The following is a 22,061-nucleotide window of genomic DNA, read 5'->3' on the forward strand; positions in this document are numbered from 1 at the left end:
AGATTCAAGCGTGTTTTCAGCGGAGATATTTTCTATACGGTTGGACGGATCATCCTGTATGTCATCGAGAAACGGCACAGTAGGATGCAGTCTCGAGAAATCCACGTTGATTTCGTACAAACGAAATAATGAAGACTTTTTAAGTACAGTAAGCCACGTACTTATTGTACTTTTGGACATGTATTCGCTGATGTAGAGCGATTTGTGGGCAAGGTTGCGCTTGATGTTAACATTAATGACGTCATCGTCATTTAATTGGCGCGGCAAACATTTAACCATATTTTGTACGTCTACTGGTACGTTTATCACTTGACCTATGATTCCATAAGAGAAATCATGGCGCAGGCGCCGCACTTGCACAAATGGAAGACGTGGCGATATCAATCGTTCACTGATGGGATCCAACGGTGGTAGTCCTGGTGGTTGGTCTGGATATAAAAATCCATTTACTTTTGCTAGGGCCGGCATCGATTTTTTGTTTAGTGTACGTTTGCAATTGTTGCAAATCATTTTATATTCTTCTCTACACAGTCGTCGATTTTCTTTGATGAACCATTCCGATATCACTTCCAACTGTGCCGCAGTGATGGGTTTTAAGTCGTTCTTGAACCACAGCCTGTCGCAAACCGTACAAGCGTGGCCAAAATCGTTGTCCAGAAAAGTTGATTTGAATCTCATGACCGAGGATGCCCATTTGGTGTTTCAGGTAGATTGTGCCTGATGTACTTCAATTTGATCAGAAGCACCGGGTTGAACAGTGATTTGTGTTGGTTCTGCTGCTAAAGTTTGAGGTTGGTGGTCTGTGAGCTGGCGTTGAGTACCAGTTTGGACGTCGTTTGACTTTACCGCTGAACGAGAAGAGGATGCAGTAGTCGATTCTAATGAACCATTGACAAGAGCCGAATTGACAGCTCTGCGTAGTCTGCAGTTGCGCTGTCTTTCGGCATCTGATTTCCTCGCTGCTATCGCCTGTGCAGCAGTTCTGGATGCTGCTATACGCTGTCTGTACTCACGTTGTTTCTGTGCCTTCGATTTAGGTGTAGCGATTGTTGGTAGCTCAGAGAATGGCATTGCAGGCCTGGATACGGCAGCGTCTTGCACTTCCGTGAGTAGATTGCTCCTTGAAGGTAATTGTAGATCCGTGAGATCCATAGGTTCGACAGGTTGGTCTGCCATAGTATTGTAAGCGGTTCTGCAAAATGAATAATTTGAAAGCTTGTGGCTTTTTCAAAATTGTCTTTGGGCTAGATGATAATGCATGTCATTAAATGTACTTAATTAAATTCACCCAAGATTATATTTTTTCAATCATTTGTTTCAAAATAGTTATGAGCATTTTTTTTAGAAATAAACTTCAATAAATTAATGTTAATGAAGTGTTAATTTAAAACAATGAAAGTGAAATCATAAATCGAATTCATGAAACTGATGCTTTAGATAAAACCCGCCCAAAAAATGATTTAATAATAAATTCCCATGCGCTGCGTTCACTTCTCATTAAAACATAATATTTTTAAAACTAAAATAATTTTTAATTTTCAAATAGGTATTATTTACAGTTTATACAAATTTAATTTAATATAAGCACGACCAATTAGTTATAGAAACAAACTGAAATCAAATCAATGTCAATAAATTGTTAATTGAAATGACGAAATTGGACAAACATTTTTTTTTAAATTACTGCTTTTAACCCGCCGTAACCTGTTTGATATTATAGAAGATGTTCACGCACAGTGGTTAGCCGGTTCAACTTGTCATTGTAGATGTGTTAGTGATATTATAATTACTATCCGGTAGATTGTCAATCGACTTAATTTCTTACAATTTAACGGCCTGATTTTATTGTCATTGTAAAGACACCGGTCTACTATAGTGATATTGTAAAGCAATGATATTTTGACAATTTTACTGGTCGTTAGTTTATGAGGCCGCCTCTGATTGCTCTGTTTTTTGTATTTATTGTATAGTCATTATTTTGCTGTTATCCAGTAGTGTAATCAACTAATTGTTATCTAAGTAAATCGGCTTTTGTTCACTAGGAGGTCGCAAAAACAAATATAGGCTGTTCACATCAACGCACGGGTCGAGCGTAGCGTGCCGCGACAGGGGCCGGCGAGTGCCAGAACCGAATCGGAATTCTGCCAGTGGGAGGCTCCTTTGCACAGGATGCCGGCCAGATTATGGGTACCACAACGGCGCCTATTTCTGCAGTGAAGTGTAAACAGCCCTTGTGTGTAAACATTACTGTGTTTCGGTCTGAAGGGCGCCGTAGCTAGTGAAATTACTGGGCAAATGAGTCTTAACATCTTATGTCTCAAGGTGACGAGCGCAGTTGTAGTGCCGCTCTAAATTTTTGGGGATTTTCAAAAACCCTGAGCGACACTGCATTGTAAGGGCAGGGCGTATCAATTACCATCATCTGAAAGTCCTGCTCGTCTCGTCCCTTATTTTCATTAAAAAAAAATCACTAACGGGTCCCAAAAACAAATTAACACTGTTCATAAAGACGCACAAGCCGCGCGTAGCGTGCCGCGGTAGCAGCCGGCTAATGCCAGAACCGAGTCGGCCCTTGTTCACTACATTTCAACAATAATTTCAGATGGAAAATTACATACACGCGTTTGGAAATTGTGTATGAAAAAAAATGTCCAATCAGAACGCTTCACGTCTAACATTGCCATTAACTTTATTTGTAATATACCTAAAGGAGACAGTTTTTTGTTCGGCGATTAGGCCCACCTCGAAATGTAGTGTATAGTATTGAAACGTACATTGATTTATTCCTTATAATCTCTAGATTACAACGGTATATTTTGTTTGAAATTGAGTAAGCGGAATACTGACAAATACGACAAAAATCTGAAAAAACCTCAATATAACCTTAAAATTAAATAGAAAAGCTATTACGTAATATCTTGAGAAAACAGAATAATAATTAAGTAGGGGTAATACTATCTGATATCAAAATAAACAGAGCCTGTAGGAAGAGTAAGGATACAGCTGATAAAAGATGGTATACAATGATGCACAGAACAAAAATGTTCATCACACAAGTATTAATAGACCCAGGCGCGTGTAGACCCCAATACTTCAGTTAAGCAGTCAGGGCACTAACCATAACCACTAAACCAGAAAGCATGCCAACAATACTTAACAACCATCATTATAATTTCAAAGTCGTGTCTTAATAAAAAAAGTATTTCATATAAATACTATTGAGGTAAGTTTTTGTACACTGTTTATCATAGAAAGACAAAACACATTATTTATATAGTTAGTATAAATATTTATTAGTCATCATCATTTTCAAAATCATCTTTTATAATTAGAATCTCATCCAGAAACGATACAGGTTGCTCAATCTCATCTTGATGCCCTGCCCTAAATACCACACAACAGACAATTCATGTGCACAGCAACCAACAGAATGTCTGCCCACCAAACCATTGCACCAGTAACCGGCAAGAGCAGCTCTAGTATTAGAAATGGATGGGTCAACCAGTAGATAAGTTTTTCTACTTGTGTGTCTTGATTACATCCTACCCGGTAGAAGATATTTATTTTGACCAAACTCATGGACAGGTTGCCGGAATTCTTCAATTTTGTACTCTCTGGAGGCCCAGTTCAAGTCTCCAGGTATCTCAGACACTAATTAATGTTTTCGCAAATTACGATGAAATCGTACTGCACAATTTACACATCGAATCTCTGGAGTATAATATGCTGTAGATGCGATATTAAAATCTATGAATAAAACAAATAATTATAATCAAGTGTTTGCCTTTATATTATAATTTCATGAACCCGGTTAGATTTAACAATAACGTTGGCCTGTTGACAATAATAAATTAGTTACAATTTTACTAGCATAATACGATTAATAAACATCACCATATCCCAAAATTGTCTCCTTTATTTTAGATAATATCACTATAGTGTACCCGTGACATTATGTCACTAAAACCAGGCCGTTTAATTGTAAGATATGAAGACAATTGACAATCTACCGTTTTACTATAATATCACTAGTGAAATTGTTATATCACGGCTCTGACAATATATAGATACATTGTCATGACATGCACTATCATTTTTTTCATTGAATACTAAAAGCAATTGACTTACTATACGATCGTTTATATGAGTTATAATAAATTTAGTCAAAATTGTAACATAACCTACTATTACTTCACTCGCCGACCGAGGCTACTTTTTTGACGTGATAGCGTCTTATGACGGTGAACGTCGAGGCGTTCAGCCGACAAAAATATGACTTGTTTCCAGGACGATACTACAAAGGTACCTGTGATTCCTTAAGATATACAGGAGGATATGAACAGCGGTGAGCGCATTGGTCTTCCTTTTTAATAAAAATTAAAACGGGTTGCAATCCGGGAGTGCCGGCAGAAGTGAAATCTTGAACATTAACGTTATGCATTTTTGAATATTTTGAAATGGTTAGGGAATAATTTCGCAAGAATTTCTCTATTTATCAGAATAAAAGTACCTACTATCATTTATGTGGTTAAAATACATACACAATATTCGTTATCGTACACAAAAATGACAATTTATAGTACATAAAAAACTTAACACTTCAGAACTATTACAATTATTTTACATTAAAAATTTATCTCTCTGAAAAATCAACTTTCATCCATAACTTCAACGTCTTGTATTCATAAGCAATAGAATCGAAAGAACCTCGGGATTTGTGAATAATTGTCAACGTCAAATCGGAAATCAGTGGAAAATGTTTTCTTTTGCCTCTATGGTTTTCTTTTCGTTGAGTGGTATTGACAATGACATTTTATAAGTACATATTTTAGAAAATTCACTTCATACAAAATCTAAGCCGTAATATTGCACATGACACAAATGACACCAGAAAAGGTTTCGACTGGCATATCTATACATTTCTGCGTTTACTCCAGTTGATTCAAATATTATTGGTCAATAGGCAGCAATGTAAACATCTTTTCAGTTCAATGCGTATGTTAAATATAGAACCCGATATGGACAGTGACATCAGTGGCTATAAGTTTTACGTTTGTTAATCTGTCCCTATTTTTTTAAATATATGTTCAGTCAGAGGTTTTTTACGTTTTTAATCAAAAAACACAGTCATAAAGGCGAAAATTGTATAAGTATTTTTTGATAGGTTTGTGTGTATATGTATTACTCCTTAACGCACTAACTGAATGTGTATTTAACATGTAATAAATTACCTATATTGAGAGAAACAAACACTCAAGTATCTTACTATTTTATTTACATAAAATAATTCGGTAAACTACATTAAAATGTTAAGTTCCCTGAAATAAATTTTATTTGTGAAAAACTTGCCGTTTAGACATCTTTTCCAGGGTATCCTTGTGGCTTATGTAGTGTAAGCGGACATCAACATATCTTTTTATGACAGCTTTGTCAAATTATAAATGGGGCCAAATTGGACTTTTGTGTGTGCATCAATTTGACTAGATATATATCTCAATATTGACATTAGTAAAAGATTTCAGTACTTTTAATGTTAAAAAAGTTTTATCATTCTCTTTGAGCATGTAATTTTAAACGCTTAAATCCGTTAGTGGTGAAATATAAATCAGACTCGAGGGAATGATTCGAGCGACTGACACTCGACTTATTTGGTTTGTAAAATTCTTCGCATCTCTCTCTTGCTACCAACCGCCGCCAATTTTCTTTCATTATCTCGTGAACGGGAAAGCTGAAAATGATTTTAACTTTCAAGCTTTTACAGATTTGCAGTGTAAAACAAGTATCAATTATCACTAGGTAACGATTGGTCTGTCATACCCTGTAAATAGCACTAGTTTGTAATTTATCACGTTCTGGTAAGCCGCTCACATTCACCGGCAATGACATTCTGTACACAAAATACATTATTGCTGATCATTGGTGACTGGGCCTTTTAAAAAAGAGCGACTCTATAGTTCTAATTTTTGACTGTGTGCTGGTCGTGTCCTTTCATCTGTCTCTTTCGGACAAACGGGAGGGAAAGGGATGTCAATATCGTACCATATTTAATGAAAAGCTATTCGCTTTACTTAATTATTTACGCTTTTTGCAAACCAATCTTATATATATAAAATAAACTTACCAGTGAAAAGTCACACCACCTTTTTTTCCGTCGTTTCACACTTAGGCTTGGTGATTGACACACGGCTAAGGAGACTTTAAGCACACAGTGTCTATAAACATACCTTTGCCATTCTGCTGCGAATGATATGTCTATGTGTGTATATAGAACGTCATTGGGTATTGACGATGAATGTACAGAAATTGGAAAAGCATCTGTGTCAATTTTCAAGCATGCAATGTCCCTTCTAAATTTTGTTGCACATTTCTCACCAATGGATTTTGAGAATTTGAACCAAAGTATGTGATTCCATCATTTTCATCAGATTCTTATGAGAAGTAATTCTATAGTGCCAATTGATAAACCATCAGCGACATCTATGTTTATAGTTATCATATAAGGTCGGTTAGGTTAGTAAGGTAATCCACGAGTCTCGTCAGGTTTCACTTCAGTCTTACAATTTTTTTGACCTGCATTATGATAACTAAAGAAAACATCTGATGCCAATGAAACAGTTTTATTTTTAAAACTGTTTAGAATTGATATGTTGTATTCGTTAACCCCATTACTCGTAAACATAAGTATAAGTCCATCCGTGCTTTTATTACAAACGTTTTACCACTCCTAGCTGGCAGTCATATATATCAGCAATGGTTTTTGCATCGGCTCGTTGACTGATTTAAATTATGCATAGTGTGAAATAAAATTTCTCGCTGTTCCTCGTTTGCTTTGCGCATAAGCCCATAAAATTCTGGATAAGGTAAAATATTCTCTTTCTTTTTAGCAATTTCTCCAAGCTTATCACACAGCGCAAGCCGTTGATCATCATTTAAATCTGTATTTGGATTCTGATATAATTCAGCAAATGGGTTTTCACTAGGAATTCTACCAATGACTTCATTTATCTCCTCTCCACCATCGGAAACATATTCACGACATATATCCCTGCAGATTTCCAATGTTTTTTCGATGTCAAAATTTGATTCGAACTCTTTTCTTCGATCTAGAATAAGTGCCTCATTTTCTTCGTATAAGTGAAGATATCGCGATTCTGCAAGAATTTCCGATTCTTCATGACGGAATGGAAGGTGCAAAGTAACCATTTCTCTCCGATACTCATTGTAGTCGGTACTCATATTATAATTGCGATATCGTATAACTTTTGGTTCTTCCCTGAGTACATAGTCACCCTTGTTATTTTTATAATATTTAGCAACAAACTGAGCAAGAGAAATACCTGATAAATCTTCAGGTCTATTCTCATACTTGTCGAACCAATTTTCCTTCCATACGTCGGTTGAATCATCCTCTAGTTCATTTAATCTTTTCATTGTCTTCTTTATTCTATGCCTTTCGACCGGCCTAATGGTTGGTATATAGACAATAACATTTGAACTTTTTGACATCGGCTCTCTCAATAAATACCATGCAGCCTCTTGACTCGTCATTTCAGTGTGGTTCAAAAGATTAATGCTAATATTTTTAGTAATATCAAATAAATTAAACTCAGGATGCTCATCCATTATATCAATTATCTGTCTTTGTAAATTGCTAACACCTCTGTTAGTTTTATTAACATATTCGCTCACGTAAACTGCACAAGAATATTCATCAATTATAAATTGGAAATCAGTGTTGGATCTGACAATGTTCAATATAAATGGATTAAATTGATTATTCCACTTTTCACATGGTTCACGCTTTGGAAAAACTCGAGGTCTATTAATTCCTGCACGAATAATTTTGACATATTCTTCATCTGAACCAATATCATTTCCATCGTAAAACGATTGAAAACCATTGTATTCGTATTTTTCCAAGTTTTTTTGGATTGCATTATATTTAGCCTTGTAGTGTAGGAAACCATTTTCTGTATCTGGCATAGGAGTCAAAATCATGGTTTTCTTAAAAGGCATGAATGGGGCGTCAAATCTACATTTTTGTTTTAGTCTCGATTCCGTACCTTTATAGCAAGTAGAAGTATGCTTATGAGTTTGTAATCGAATATCACCAGAAGCCTCGGCAGCAGATACTGATGTCAGAAAGTCGATTAGATCGATAGCTTTATTGTAATCTCTGTTAAGGGCGTCTTCTGGTGCATTATCTAACCAAGCTAAAATATGCGCATGTGGACTACCTCTATATTGAAAGTCAATTCTTTTAAAGTAATGCAAAATCCTGTATTTTTTGAAAGGACTGTGCCTTTTTGATTGCAATATTTTTAAAAGAATTTGGACTAACTTATTAAAGTATATAGCGCATGTTACAGCATCTTCATTAATAAGAGTGCTTTTCTCAATAAAATGCAAATCTGCAGCCTCTTCAACCGATATTTTCGCATTATTTTTCAAATTATGCAACAATTGTAACAATTTAGGCCATCCAATTTCATTAGCACTTATGGTAAAGAAAACAGTTGGCTTACCATACTGACGAATCATGGAAAAAAGATCTCTTTTTCTTTCTGCCCAATAGTGTGCTGAATTCGGAATGGAACGAAGGAACGCCAAATTAGTTTCAATGCAGTCGTGAATATAATTATCAGATTGTATTAGCTCTTTAGTAATTGCAATACCTTGGCCGACATGCTTGAATGCAATTTTAAGAGAGTCCTTAATTCTAATTCTCATTATTTTCATAGCCATGTACAACAAGTGTTGAGGGGTCACTCCTCGTCTATCAGATCTCCTAAGTTCACTTGTAGCCATCATAAAGGGTGTGACCACATGCCTAAATTCTCTGAATTGCCCCAAATATATTTGTGGAAAAGATAATTCTTCAGCATGTTCATCAAATAGCAAACTCTTTGCAGAATTACCTAAAAATAAAAGCGAAAGTAAAATATATATATATTATGTATCTTCTTGTTCAATAAGTTAAAGAAACAAAAAAAAACTACCTTCGCCTCGAGTGATTCTCAAGTACATATCGTCGTTCCACATCAATGTTTGCTGCTGTGCCATTAGACTTTCCTCAATGGGTATTTGTTCCAAGATGTCATTGTCGCCATCTTGATCAAAGATGATTTCATCTTTAACGTCATAACTTCTATCCTTCAAAAAACTATCGTCAACTGAAACGCCGTAGAACTTGTAAAGAGGAGTATTCTTTAAATATCGTAACCACACTTTAATTTTTCTCTTCGCCACTATACCATATACGTAGCTAGATTTGTGAATTTTTTTCCTTTTAATATGAACTGTTATGGCATGATCATCATCCACTTGCCTTGGTAACTGATGCACCATTGTATTTACTTCAATTGGGACATTTATCACCTGCCCGTATATTCCATATTTACCGTGAACATGCCAAAGCCTTCGAATTTGCATAAATGGAATCCTTGGCGATATAAGCCTTTCAGTTACCAAATCCAAAGGAAACTCTTTGAGACAGTCTGGAAGTGGTGCATATTTGAATCCATTGCAAACTGATAGTGGTGGGATATGTCGCTTTTGAATGGCTGTAAAGCAAGTCAAGCACATTTTTATTCTTAGTATATCAATGTTTGAGAGCAATGTTCTTACAAATTCAATGTTTGGAACTGCATCGTGATTCTGCAAATATTTCAAATCATTTCTAAACCACAGTCTGTCGCAAATGTCACAAGCATGACCAAATTCATTCTCAATAAAATCCTTTTCAAATTGTCGATGAGCAGAAGAATTCTGTTGAAAAGCAGAGTATGTTAGAAGATGTATATTAGGTTGAGATGATTCAACAACTTGATAAGGAAAATGCGGTTGTTGCACTTTATCATCGATAGAATTGTAGTTAGAATTTATTGGTAGACTTGAAGGTACATCTCTTGATGATAAATCTGCAATTTGGGAACTACAGACAACTGGTGGAAGATATAGCACACCTCTTGTGTACGGGCCTGCAGTTTGTGAAGTATGAATGACTGGTTGTACATCTAACACATCTCTGGAGGACGGGCCTGTTAGTAAATTTGATGTTCTTTTTCTATCGCGATACCGCTTAGAATATTCTTTGTTTTTTTGCTTTTGTTTTCTTTCATCTTCCTTTTTCTTTTCATCATCAGTGAAGTAAGGCGTAAAGTGCAGCTCACGAAGATCAAGATGAATCCAATTTTGCGCATCATTTGCTTTAAAATGACAGAAGCGAGTGTCTTCATTTTGTGAAATTACGTTGAAATAGTGGTAATGCACACAAATATTTTGATTGTAAGTTTTTGCAAACAAGTATAAACAATCCAAATCTCCATATTCATTGTTACTTGTGAGTATGCTATATGCTTCCTGTGGATTGTGGCAGGAGTTTAAGTAAGGTGAATCACGTAACTGTCTTCTCAAATCACAAGTCAAAATTTGAAGTTGAAGGACACGTATGAGTGAGTGGAATAAACAATTACCATCGCCTGGAATATCTGTGTTTCTGTGTAGAATGACTTTGGGGGTAATGCATTCGTGACTCTCTTCATATATATGAAGTTTTTGGGCGAGGGATTGGTTTTGTTCGAGCTGTACATTTTCTAGGTATGGCACAACATTCTCTAGGACTTCATTACTGTCCAATTTCTTTCTTTTCCTGTGAAAAAACAATGAAATAATAAAATAAAATAATAACAATATGAATCATGTATATTTATTATATTAAATTAAATTACATTTGCAAATCATCCAATGTCTTTTCAGACAATTCTTCTACATTTTTGTAATTTTCCTTCGAAAAAAACTTCCGTTTTGTACGTTGATAATATGCCCTTTGATTCTCGCGATGTTTTTTTCTTTTTTTTTCTACTTTTGCTTCTTTTTCTTCCTTCGAATCTTTTTTCTTCAAATCTTTTTGACGCTGACGCCATGCCCTTTGATATTCCTGATTTCGTTTTCTTTTTTTTTCTTTTATTTCTCTGAAAACCGGGGATTATTTATTATTTTATTACATTTATTTTTATTTAAAATTATTTGTTTGGTACCTTTTTTTTAATATTTTATACAGATTTTTTACACTCGATTAGCAAATCAATAGAAATGCCAATGTGGTCAGTATCACAATTGATACTCCTATATAAAGAAATAATGAGTCACGCGCGCATTGCTTCAATTTATTAAAAAAAAACGATTAAAAAAGAAACGATTTCCCTCAAATATGTTGCTAAAATTTGTCGCGCGTATTTTTACCGCTTACCACCGTGCTTTTGTGGCAGCCTCTCACATTAAAAACCTGTGCACCTGTGCTTATTGTCAAATTATGAAAATATAGGTTAGTGCTATAAAGTATAAACATATTACAAATATTACATCTATAATATTATGTATATTTTTATGAAGTACTCACTCATTTTCTTTCACTACTTCTTTGTCACTTTTTTCATTAATAGATGCACTTTGTTCTTTTTCCATATTTTAAACACTTTATACAGGATGTTATAAAACTACCGGTAAAGCCGAAAGGAGGTTAAGTGTAGCCTTATACTCTTTATAAGGCCCCATTTAAAATATTTACGGACCGTAAGTAACGCTGTATAACACCTCCCAAAAAAAATAAAAAATATATTATTATTTATTACATTTCTACACTTATGTGCAAACCCTATTTCAGTAAAATTAAAGATTAAACTACGGAGAATGTACCTACATTTCTATCTAATTCGCGGAACGGCAAAAAAAATTAAAAGACCTTACTTAACAAAACAACCTAAACGAACACTTACTTTGTCATAATAAACGTCAAATTTACAGAAAAGGCTCAAAGTATGCTCCGCCTTGCTCAATACACAACCTCGCTTGTCGGGATATGGCTTGTGTGGCATTTCGCACCATCGTCGGTGTTATTGATGCTAAGACCGATCCAACACGCTGTTCCTTCTCGGCAACCGTTAGGCAATCGTAGAAATACACTTTGTCCTTTATATTATCATTTTTAGGTATTTAAGTATATAGGCCTTTCAGTTTAATAACCTGGTTCCCTGACATGACAGCTTACTAGGGTTGACAACATTTTTGGCTTTGATAATTAATTATATTTTACGGGGTATTTTGTAACGCGTTGATACGAATTTTACAAGTATACAGACGGTCGAGCCATCAGCACCATCCGTGGATGCGTGAAAGAGAGTGATATTACTTCAATATTACTACAAAAAAATTCGAAGAACAGCCATACAATGAAAAGAAATTCTTTAATGAATTAAAACTGTAAAAAAGCTTGGTATTCCGACTGATCAACATTAGATTTATCCCATACATTGACTTTCTCAAGAGAGGCACTGCATAAGCAGTGTAAAAGATATATTGTGCTTAAAATGTTATAATGATATTAAACTATAAATTGACTGAGTTTTAGAATGTTTAATGTATTAAAAGAATTCTCGGAGTTTCCCTGCGAGATCGAGTCAGAAATGAGGAGATCCGTAGGAGAACCAAAGTAACCGACATAGTCCAAACGATTGCGAAACTGAAGTGGCAGTGGGCAGGGCACATAGTTCGACGGACAGATGGCCGTTGGGGCAGTAATGTCCTCGAATGGCGACCACGTACCGAAAGACGCAGTGTTGGTAGGCCCCCCACAAGATGGACCGACGATCTGGTCAAGATCGCCGGAATACGTTGGATGAGGGTAGCGCAGGACCGATCGTCGTGGAATTTTTTGGGGGAGGCCTTTATCCAGCAGTGGACGTTTTCCGGCTGATGATGATGATGATTAAAAGAATGATTTTTTTAATTCAGCGCTTGTACAAATAAATTACGCTATTGTAGATAAATTATGCAGAATGGTGTATTTATATGGTAAAATGTATTATTATGTAGTCTGTAAGTTTATTATATAGTCAGAAGTTATGTTTAAGATTTTAATACAAAACGGGTTGTTATCTGATCAATATTTCCGACATTTTTAATTACGTTCTGTAACAGTAATCCACTGCTATTAATTGCTTTCGCCTCTTGTCTCTTTTGCGCTGGTTTAATTCTGCTTTGTGCTTGTCATAGTATCGTCGTTGTCTCTGTATACATGATTTCAAACTTCGAATAGACGATGTTGTATGAATGATGTTTTGTTCAACTTCGTCCGTGTTTTGCACATTATTGTTCGATTGGTGTAAATTACGTTTACGTTTCCAGATTTCTCTTCTTCGCTGATTGATCTTATCTCGGTGTCGCTTTCGATACAAACGACTACGTTCAGCAGCCTTATTGTCCACTCTGAATTATAAATGTTATAAATTCATAAAGCTTAAAAAATATGACTTGCTTTGAGATCCAAATATTTTCTTCTTTTAAAATTAAAATAATCCTCATATAAAACTGAGGCAATGGGCTTGTGACCACCTGAAAACTCACGATTACAAATGACTATGACAAAACTGTTGTCACATCAAAATCCTTATTTCTATAAATGTTGTTTCCGTATACATCCTATGGTTCCGGATTGCCCCATACTGTCCCAGTTAATAAAAACACATTGTATAAATATTTAGAATAAAATTATTGATGATGATTTTTACATGAGGCATCTTCAAGAACTGTTGTCTCGACAAAAGCTCAAACGAGAGGCTCTCGTGTAGAGGAAAAACTCGTGTCGGAATTAACACTAAATGCCATAATTTATTACAAATTCTGTAGGAATGGTTTTCCGCGCCTGAGTACCTATTATAATCGTATACTACCACCCCAATGGATCTAACAGCTGGTTAGTAGCAAGGAGAGTTTTTTCGTGAATTGTGTACATTTTACTTGACACTAACTTCAAAATAATAAAGATAATATTTATTGCTTTATAGTTTACTTGTGTTAAATGGTGCTTTATGAATTCGTGGTTACGTTTGAAGTCGGATTTTCAAAAAGTTCAACGATGTGCCTTTCAAAGTTAATAAACTTTGAGTACAATGTTACTCTAGTCAGAAATTCGCAAGGAAAATAGCAAAGTAAAACTCTACGTGAGTCAAAGAATCCTCGAGCGTTCTCGATCGGGGCCGCCCGTCATATTTTAGAACGGCACCGTTGTAGACGTCATCTCAATGTGTGACATCCCTGCAAAGTGCTGCTTTCAACTTTCTTCCACATATAGGACAATATGAAAAAAAGCGCGTACACCTTCCTGAAAGGCCAGCATAATACTTGTAGTTCGTCTGCTGTTACATAAGAGTATGGGCGGCGGTGGTCGCTTTTTATCAGGTACGCTCGATTTTTCTCCTATTCCTAGATCAGATCAGACCAGGCATACAGTAATAAAGTAATTGATAATGAATAAATATATAGGTAATGCCAAACAAATAATACTGTACCTTCAGTCGATTCTTAACAATGGAAACATCTGTAATAATAGATACGAGATAATATTATATATACCTGGCTGATCCCGTATGCCTCAAATTAGACGTATTTTGTGTGTTGAAAGGTTCTATCATAACGTCGCCAATTCCTTGCGTTGTTTGCGCACTGAAACAATAATTAAAACTTTGTTAGATTACACCTTTTATAGTCAATATTACTCATACTGTAATTCATTTGTACTGTCACTTATTTTAAATCTTCAAGTACCTACTTACAAACACGGTTGAGTAAATAATAAGGACTCCGTGTCACCTTACATAACAGTGAGGCACTAAAACAAGCCGGTAAACGTGTAAATACATAGCCCCACGCATACACTTACACTAATACAAGCCGATCGGCCGCCATTATGAGATTTGCCGTCGTCTGTGACAGATCAGTTTGCGTAGCAATTAAATATTTTTAAAATGCCGTCGTGCGTTGTGAGAAAGTGAAAAAACAGTAATATAAATGTATTTGTGGATATATGATTATTTAAGGGAGAAAAAATTGTGTAACTGGTATACCCTGTAACCGCACATACACTAGAATAAAGGTGCTTCACTTGTTAATATCACGGCGCGGAGTCCTTCTTTTTTTACTAGTGCGTGCTTACAAAATCCTATTTATTTTAGATTAGGTATATGATTTTTTAATATATTATTAAAATTTAGAATTAGCAGCCTAAATTAAATTAAATTGCCCTAACAGTAAACAAAGAAAATTTATTGAATGAGGCGTTACTTTGCGGAAATCCATAATTATACAAATGATTCTTAAATCATTTGTAAATGGCGGAATTAACACTAAAGAAAACACGTCCTGAGGATGCCTCGTGTAGAGGCGAAACACGTGTCGAATTGTTTTAAAAACAAATATTGGCGGAATTAACACTAAAGAAAACTTAAATCATTTGTATTAGTAAACAAAGATTAAGACCTTCACTATTTAACCACTAAATAAGGAAATATTTACTATACTATCACTGACTGAGGTCTCGCGCGGCATTTACTGTAAGAAAATATAGGAGAGTGCCGGCAGAAGTGAAATCTTGAACATTAACGTTGTGCATTTTTGAATATTTTGGAATGGTTAGGATTAATTTCGCACGAATTGCTTTATTTATCAGAATAAATTCGTTTATATCGTTATCGTTCACAATATTACTTTTAGTAGTTATCTTACATTTAAAAGTTTTTGTCTCAAAATTAAACTTTTATCCAAATTTCAGAAAACCAACGAATAAAAATAAAAAAAGACATGTGGCATTCGGGGACTGCCGCGGTAAAGCTATTGCATAGCATTTTTTATCAACTTATGCAATTATAATTATTTATTTATTTTATTTATGCAGTTTTTTTTTTCTTTTATATTAATTCAAGTTACACTTTTTGAGCATGGTGACCGATAAGAAAACAATTTTATTTCTTTTATTAAATAAATGGGAAGTTAATATTATTCAAAATATTTTTATAATCTTACAATACATGTAGGTTATTCAGGAATATTTATCATTGAAACTATAGGTTTATGGTAGTTGAAATAAGAAACACAAATTTCAGACTTGATATCTTCTAAATATCTGGAAAATACCGCGTCAATAGTGGTCCCATATTTTGTTGTGGATTCTTGTGGATCATTATTCATTTTCAAATTCAATATTTTCGAAAGAAAAGTTGTCAACCGCTCTGATATTTTATCAGTGAAGTTGATGTTGAAATCAACAGCCAAAATAAGTGAAAATTTATTACCATTTGTACCAAATATTTTCGACCCTACTTCAGTGTACTCCAGTAAAGTGCGATGAATGAAATGCTCTACCTCGTCTAATTTTGGATTCGGAGAAATGTAATTGCTACCATGACTATGTGTAGGCCTATTCTAAGTTTGCATAAGCACGCACAAATATCTCCAACAAATGAGCTCCTAACATTAACATCGCTAACGTGTGCAATATTTATTTCAATATTCAGAGTCATAACATTAGTAATATTATTATTATTTTGGTAAATAGCTACTTGTTTGCGTTTGGCTATACATTTTCTATCCGATGTTAATGAAATATTTGCTGTTCGTAATTCAATGGGAACAGCGAGATTGCCGACTCTATTTTGTACTGCTAGAGCGGCTGCTTTTTGCCTTTTTTTCTACCCACTGAACCACAAAATTCCAGCCAAACTCTAATTAATGTGTTACTTTCATCAAATTCTAGATGTACCATTTCCTGTAGCGTTACATTTTCTATATTTTAACAGCCCTACCTTGCACGACATTCTCTTCATTACTGCACAATTTTCGTCTTTTCCTGTGAAAGAAATGAGGAAATCGTAAAGTTAAATAATACTGAGGCCTATATTACAATTTGTTTTTAAATATTATTAAATCAAATTACATATCCCCGTAGGATTTTTCTGCTTTACGTTGACGAAATTCCCTCTGACGTTCAGCATTTGTTTTTGGTACTTTTTTTATTTTTTTTTCTTCATTTTTCTTCAAATCTTTCTGACGATGATAATATGCCCTTTGACGTTCACAATTTCTTTTTCTTTTTAGCTCTTTTTTTAGCTCTTTATGCATTTCTTCTCTATAAAAAGAAAATATCTAGGTATAAATAATTACCTAATTGATTAATAGTGTAATTACACACCAAAACAATTATTCATTCAAAAAACTAGCTGGGCGACCGAACTCGTGTTCGGCGATCGTGTAGAGGCGAAACACGTGTCGAATTGTTTAAAGACAAATATTGGCGGAATTAACACTAAAGAAAACTCAAATCATTTGTATAATTATGGATTTCCGCAAAATAACGCGTACTTCAATAAATATTCTTAAAACATATATAAGCATTTAAAAGTTAGTAATCGCTTTATTGATAAGCATGTGAATCATAATTATTAACATAAATCAGTTTTATTTTCATCGTAGTGCTACATAGCACTATATATGATATACGATGTATTTTTTTGATTACTTGGCGCATAGACAAACAAATCTAATGGTTTTCCAACACGGGAACAGGAAACATGGGTTTTCAAGATTACGCACTGGAATTTGTAGTCTTTTAAACTCAAATGGCACATCAGTCGGAATCATTGGAATGCGCGGTATGAGAACATCTTCTCCTTAAGTATAAACTTTCCTTTCAGTATAGTTGCTTCTATCACATTGTTTAGTAATTTTTTATCGCTAACCGTGTGCCATCGCAAAGACGCGGTTAGTTGATATTTCGCAACATTATAACTACCGATCCAACCTTTAATTGAAAATTGTGAGGTGGCAATCCTGGCAAATCCAGTGAGTTCAAGAGAAAGCACTGAAGCAACGTTTAATAACGCATAGATACTATCCATTTGAAATATTAACAGAATATAGTAATTAAAAAACCTCCAGTTATTAATAAAAAAAAAAAATCACCACCACAATTGGAGGACTTTAGACAAACATTGAGTTCTTCCGCTGGCATTGATCGTGGAATCACTGGCAATGTTTGACGAAAATCTCCTGCTAATAAAATCATTGCACCATCAAATGACGATATTAAATCCTCCAACGATGTATTCTGTGCTCCAACGCACACACGCATATTCATTACATTACACGCATTCGATAAAATATGAGAAAATAACGCCGTCATGTTAGGGTTCGCAGAGAAAAATACCATAGTTATGTCAAAATTACTTTTATCTGTACTTTTGACGTAACGAGACGAAATAAATAAGCAACCATGTTAGCTTCAGTAGACATGTAGAGATAAGTCGAGAAAATGCGTAGAGATAAGTTACTCGTGGTGCGCATCTTAGCACGGCAGGGAAAATAAAATAGTGAAGAAGGTGCTAATAAGTGACTCAGACGAAGAAAATCCAGAAATGAATGTTCAATATCAAGAATCAGATGACGACAACGAGTGGCCAGATGAACACATGGAAAAAAGAAACGGTTTGTTTAACTGAAAATGATCTCAAAGAACCTTTACTTCGGCCTCCAATGGAAGGTAAATTTGTGCTAGTCAAGTTTGCAACCAAAAGGCAAAAAACTATTATATTGGCAAAGTCCTAGAAGAAAGAAATGAGAACCTGGAATACTTCATCAGCTTTCTTAGGAAGAAAAATCACAACAAATTTAATATGCCCATGGTTCCGGATCTATCAAGTGTCAAAGAACATGACATTAATTACATTTTGCCAAAACCCACTTTGGGTGGTAGCAGCACACGATAACAGTCTTACTACTACTTCCGCTTAATGTCCATTAAAGTTTTATGTTAGTAAACTGTCCCGCTTACCTAAGGGGTTTTGTCATAGCCATACCTATATTCATTTAAGTTTTCACATTCAGGTCAATAATTTGTCTTCCCCTTATTTTGTTTGGTAGTTTATTTTGTTCTAGAATGAATCTGTTTTGTTTCTTTGTTTAAAGAATGTTTTTTGATAGTGTCGACTAAGGTCGTCGGTTGTTTTACCTTTAATTTATTTAGCAGTTTTGGTAAATGATTACCTGCTCTCATAAGGCCTAGTGATTGTATATGCAGAAGCATCTAAGATTTGACTAATGTAACAAATAGACTGATCGATTTTGTATAAAATAGTTTTATTCCTAATAATCCTATTAAATTATCCACTGTGTACTTAAGGCCTAGCCACTGTTTCGACCCCATTGTACACAGTGGCTCATTCACTTTAAAAAAAACCTGTTTTTATATTTTTCTATGCCATTAATCAAGAAAATAATAATACACAATCAAACGAGCTAAACTATGCTCGTTCTCAATTCCAACGCCCTAGCTCTATCCTGAGCCGGCTTACATCTTTCAGAAAAAAAGTGATTCACTGTTGATCACCTGACCCTACTAATAAACAATCGAATAAAATAAGTTTTGTGTAGATAACTATCATAGTTTTATGATAATATAAAACAATTCAAATAAAAAAGACGTGTGGCACTCGGAGACTGCCGCGGTAAAGCTATTGCATAGCATTTTTTATCAACTTATGCAATTATAATCTATCTATCTATATAAATAAAAATGAATTGCTGTTCGTTAGTCTCGCTAAAACTCGAGAACGGCTGGACCGATTTGGCTAATTTTGGTCTTGAATTATTCGTGGAAGTCCAGGAAAGGTTTAAAAGGTAAATAAATATGAAAGTGTTCGGAATTAAATAAAAACAACAATTTTGTTGTTCCTTTGATGTGTCCCCCGTCGTCCGATATTTGTTTTGTATGGACATATTTTTTATGAGAGAATTTATTGACGCACGCTTTGACAGTTCTGCTGTAAAACAATTTCATTACAACATCAGGGAGCATATGTTACGAAATAATTCTTGATATTATGAAATAATATTGATAAATTCAAAAAAAACATTATTTAATTTATTACTAGCTGATACCCCGCGACGTCGTTCGCGTACTTATTTTTACACCTTGGGTTACATTACTGGACTTTTAGTAGGGATCTCAATTTTTTTTGAAAATGTTATATAGCCTATAACACTCGGGGATAGCCTATTCAATGCAAACAAACAATCAAATCTTTAGTCTTTATAATACTAGTATAGATATACAGAACAATGTCTGTCGGGTCAACTAGTTATATACAGGGTGTCCCAAAACTCAACGATAAACTGGTACCGGGCGAGAGGCCAAGGTATACCAGTTATGAAAAAAATAAGAAAAAAAATCTATGTCACTTAGTCAAGCGATGACAGACATTTTTCGAAAATGTTAAAAATTTGACACCCTTTGTCGCATTTTTAGGTACTGTGATCGCAATTTTCACAATTTTACAGTGATTTTTTTAATAATGTTATCTCAAATAACAGTGCTATTAATGGTAACCACAAATGAAAGTAATAATCATTGTTAACTAAGTAAAATAAATTAAATTTTGACGAGTTATGGTTTATAAAATTTATGTCAGTCAACTTTGACACTCTACGTTGGGAAAAAAATGTACTACACTACCTATGGCAAGTTTTTTTAAAAGATGGCCCATTTAGTCTAGATTTTAAAATAGTACAACACTTGCCACTTTTCTTGCCAATAAAACTGCTATTTCGTATTTTTGCGAAAGGAACTCATGGAAAATTTAATCTAAATAAAACGGTAAATTATCGTAACACTTTATTATCCTAAAATTAAAGCAGATGCTCAAATTGTTTCCCTCCAGCACGAATACAAGCTCTGCATCGCCTCAGAAATGACCTGTTCACCAGTCTTGCAAATCTCCTCGCATTGATTTCTTCTGATGCTGCATCAATTTTTGGCGCAATTCTGTTACGTTTTGAATTGGTTTTGAGTAGACCTTTTCTTTTATGCATCCCCAGTAAAAAAAATCTACTGGATTCAGGTCTGGGGACCGAGGGGGCCATGAAATTGGTCGAAGGCGTCCGATCCATTTACCGGGATATAATTGGTTTAAATATTCTCTTACAGGCCGGGCATAATGTGCTGGGCAACCATCTTGTTAATACCACATTTCTCTGTAGATGTTGAGTGGTACATCTTCTAGCAATGTCGGCAAATCATTTTGAAGAAAATGCAAGTAGGTGGCGCCATCTAAATTTTCAGTGAATTCAAATGGTCCAATTATTTGACCATTTAATATTCCTGTCCACATGTTGACTTTAAATTGGTATTGGGATCGATCCTCACGCATCAAATGCGGGTTTTCCGTATGCCAACTATGAAGGTTATGTAAGTTTAAATAACCATCTCTTTTAAATGTCGATTCGTCAGTCCACAAAACTTTATTTAGAAAATCCGGATCTTCACGAATTTTCGCTAACATGGTTCTGCAGAAATCAACTCTGGGTGCACCAATCACGTGGTAACAAGCTCTGCACACGTTGTACATGGTAAGGATGAAAATCGTATCGTTTTAAAATTCTCTTTTAAAGGTACTCTTCGCCACACCCGTTGCAATTTCAATCGAACGTACTGAGGTACTGGGGTCATTTTCAACTTCAGCGTCGTAGTTTCCTTGAGGTCTCCCACCAGATGTACGAGCATTGGGTAATCGTCCTTCCGAGTATGATGCGTGCACATTTAGGAAGACACGATAACCTGGGTGCCGCTCCACATTCGGGTACCTCTCCCGATACAGTCGAGCTGCCGCAGAGGCATTACAATGGCACTCACCGTAGATAAGATGCATACTTGCATACTCTTGCGGTGTGTACAAATGCGGCATGTTGTTCACACACAGTTTGCACAGCACAAAGTCCAAAAAACAAAGCCAGAGTCGTCAAGTACGGATAGAGTATCAAGTCCAGGGTAACACAAGCCAAAGTCGATAGTACGAAAGTAACACGATTACGAGAGAAGCGCAGTAAACGAAGAAACGATGCGTACTAAATGTTATTGTTTAAATTTTATTATGAACGACTGATGAGTCGTTGTGAGTGAGACGGATAGTGACGTCTCGTTTTGACAAATACCATAACTACTATCCATTTCTTTTTATCATTTTTGTTCATTACAAACAATGGAGACTTCGAACTTTTCAAACAAAAGAATATCAGGTATTTTTTTTTACTGAGGGATCCCTACGCATATCATACGAAATAGCAGGTTTATTGGCAAGAAAAGTGGCAAGTGTTGTACCATTTTGAAATCTAGACTAAATGGGCCATCTTTTAAAAAAACTTGCCATAGGTAGTGTAGTACATTTTTTTCCAACGTA

At 35.0% G+C, this 22,061-nt stretch overlaps 1 protein-coding gene across 23 annotated transcripts in view; it reads right to left on the reverse strand.

The window, feature by feature from the left end:
* Positions 1–683: 683 nt before the first annotated feature.
* The window catches only part of LOC126970216 (glutamic acid-rich protein-like), a 37,282-nt gene continuing 15,904 nt past the window's right edge, over positions 684–22,061 (reverse strand). For 3 of the 23 annotated variants that reach the window (XR_007730571.1, XR_007730579.1, XR_007730578.1), the window contains 6 exons: positions 16,769–16,960; positions 14,413–14,502; positions 10,731–10,973; positions 9,000–10,651; positions 6,122–8,918; positions 5,254–5,728 (listed from right to left, as the gene is read on the reverse strand). Coding sequence is in view for 6 of the 23 variants with exons in the window: in XM_050816021.1 (XP_050671978.1) it covers positions 9,743–9,768; positions 9,966–10,651; positions 10,731–10,973; positions 14,413–14,502; positions 16,769–16,960 (1,237 nt within the window). In the remaining 17 variants the exon portion in view is untranslated. The other 20 variants (XR_007730577.1, XR_007730581.1, XR_007730580.1 and 17 more) reach the window with 17 other exon arrangements.

This window comes from Leptidea sinapis, chromosome 1 (assembly GCF_905404315.1).
Source record: "Leptidea sinapis chromosome 1, ilLepSina1.1, whole genome shotgun sequence".
Classification (NCBI taxonomy): Eukaryota; Metazoa; Arthropoda; class Insecta; order Lepidoptera; family Pieridae; genus Leptidea; species Leptidea sinapis.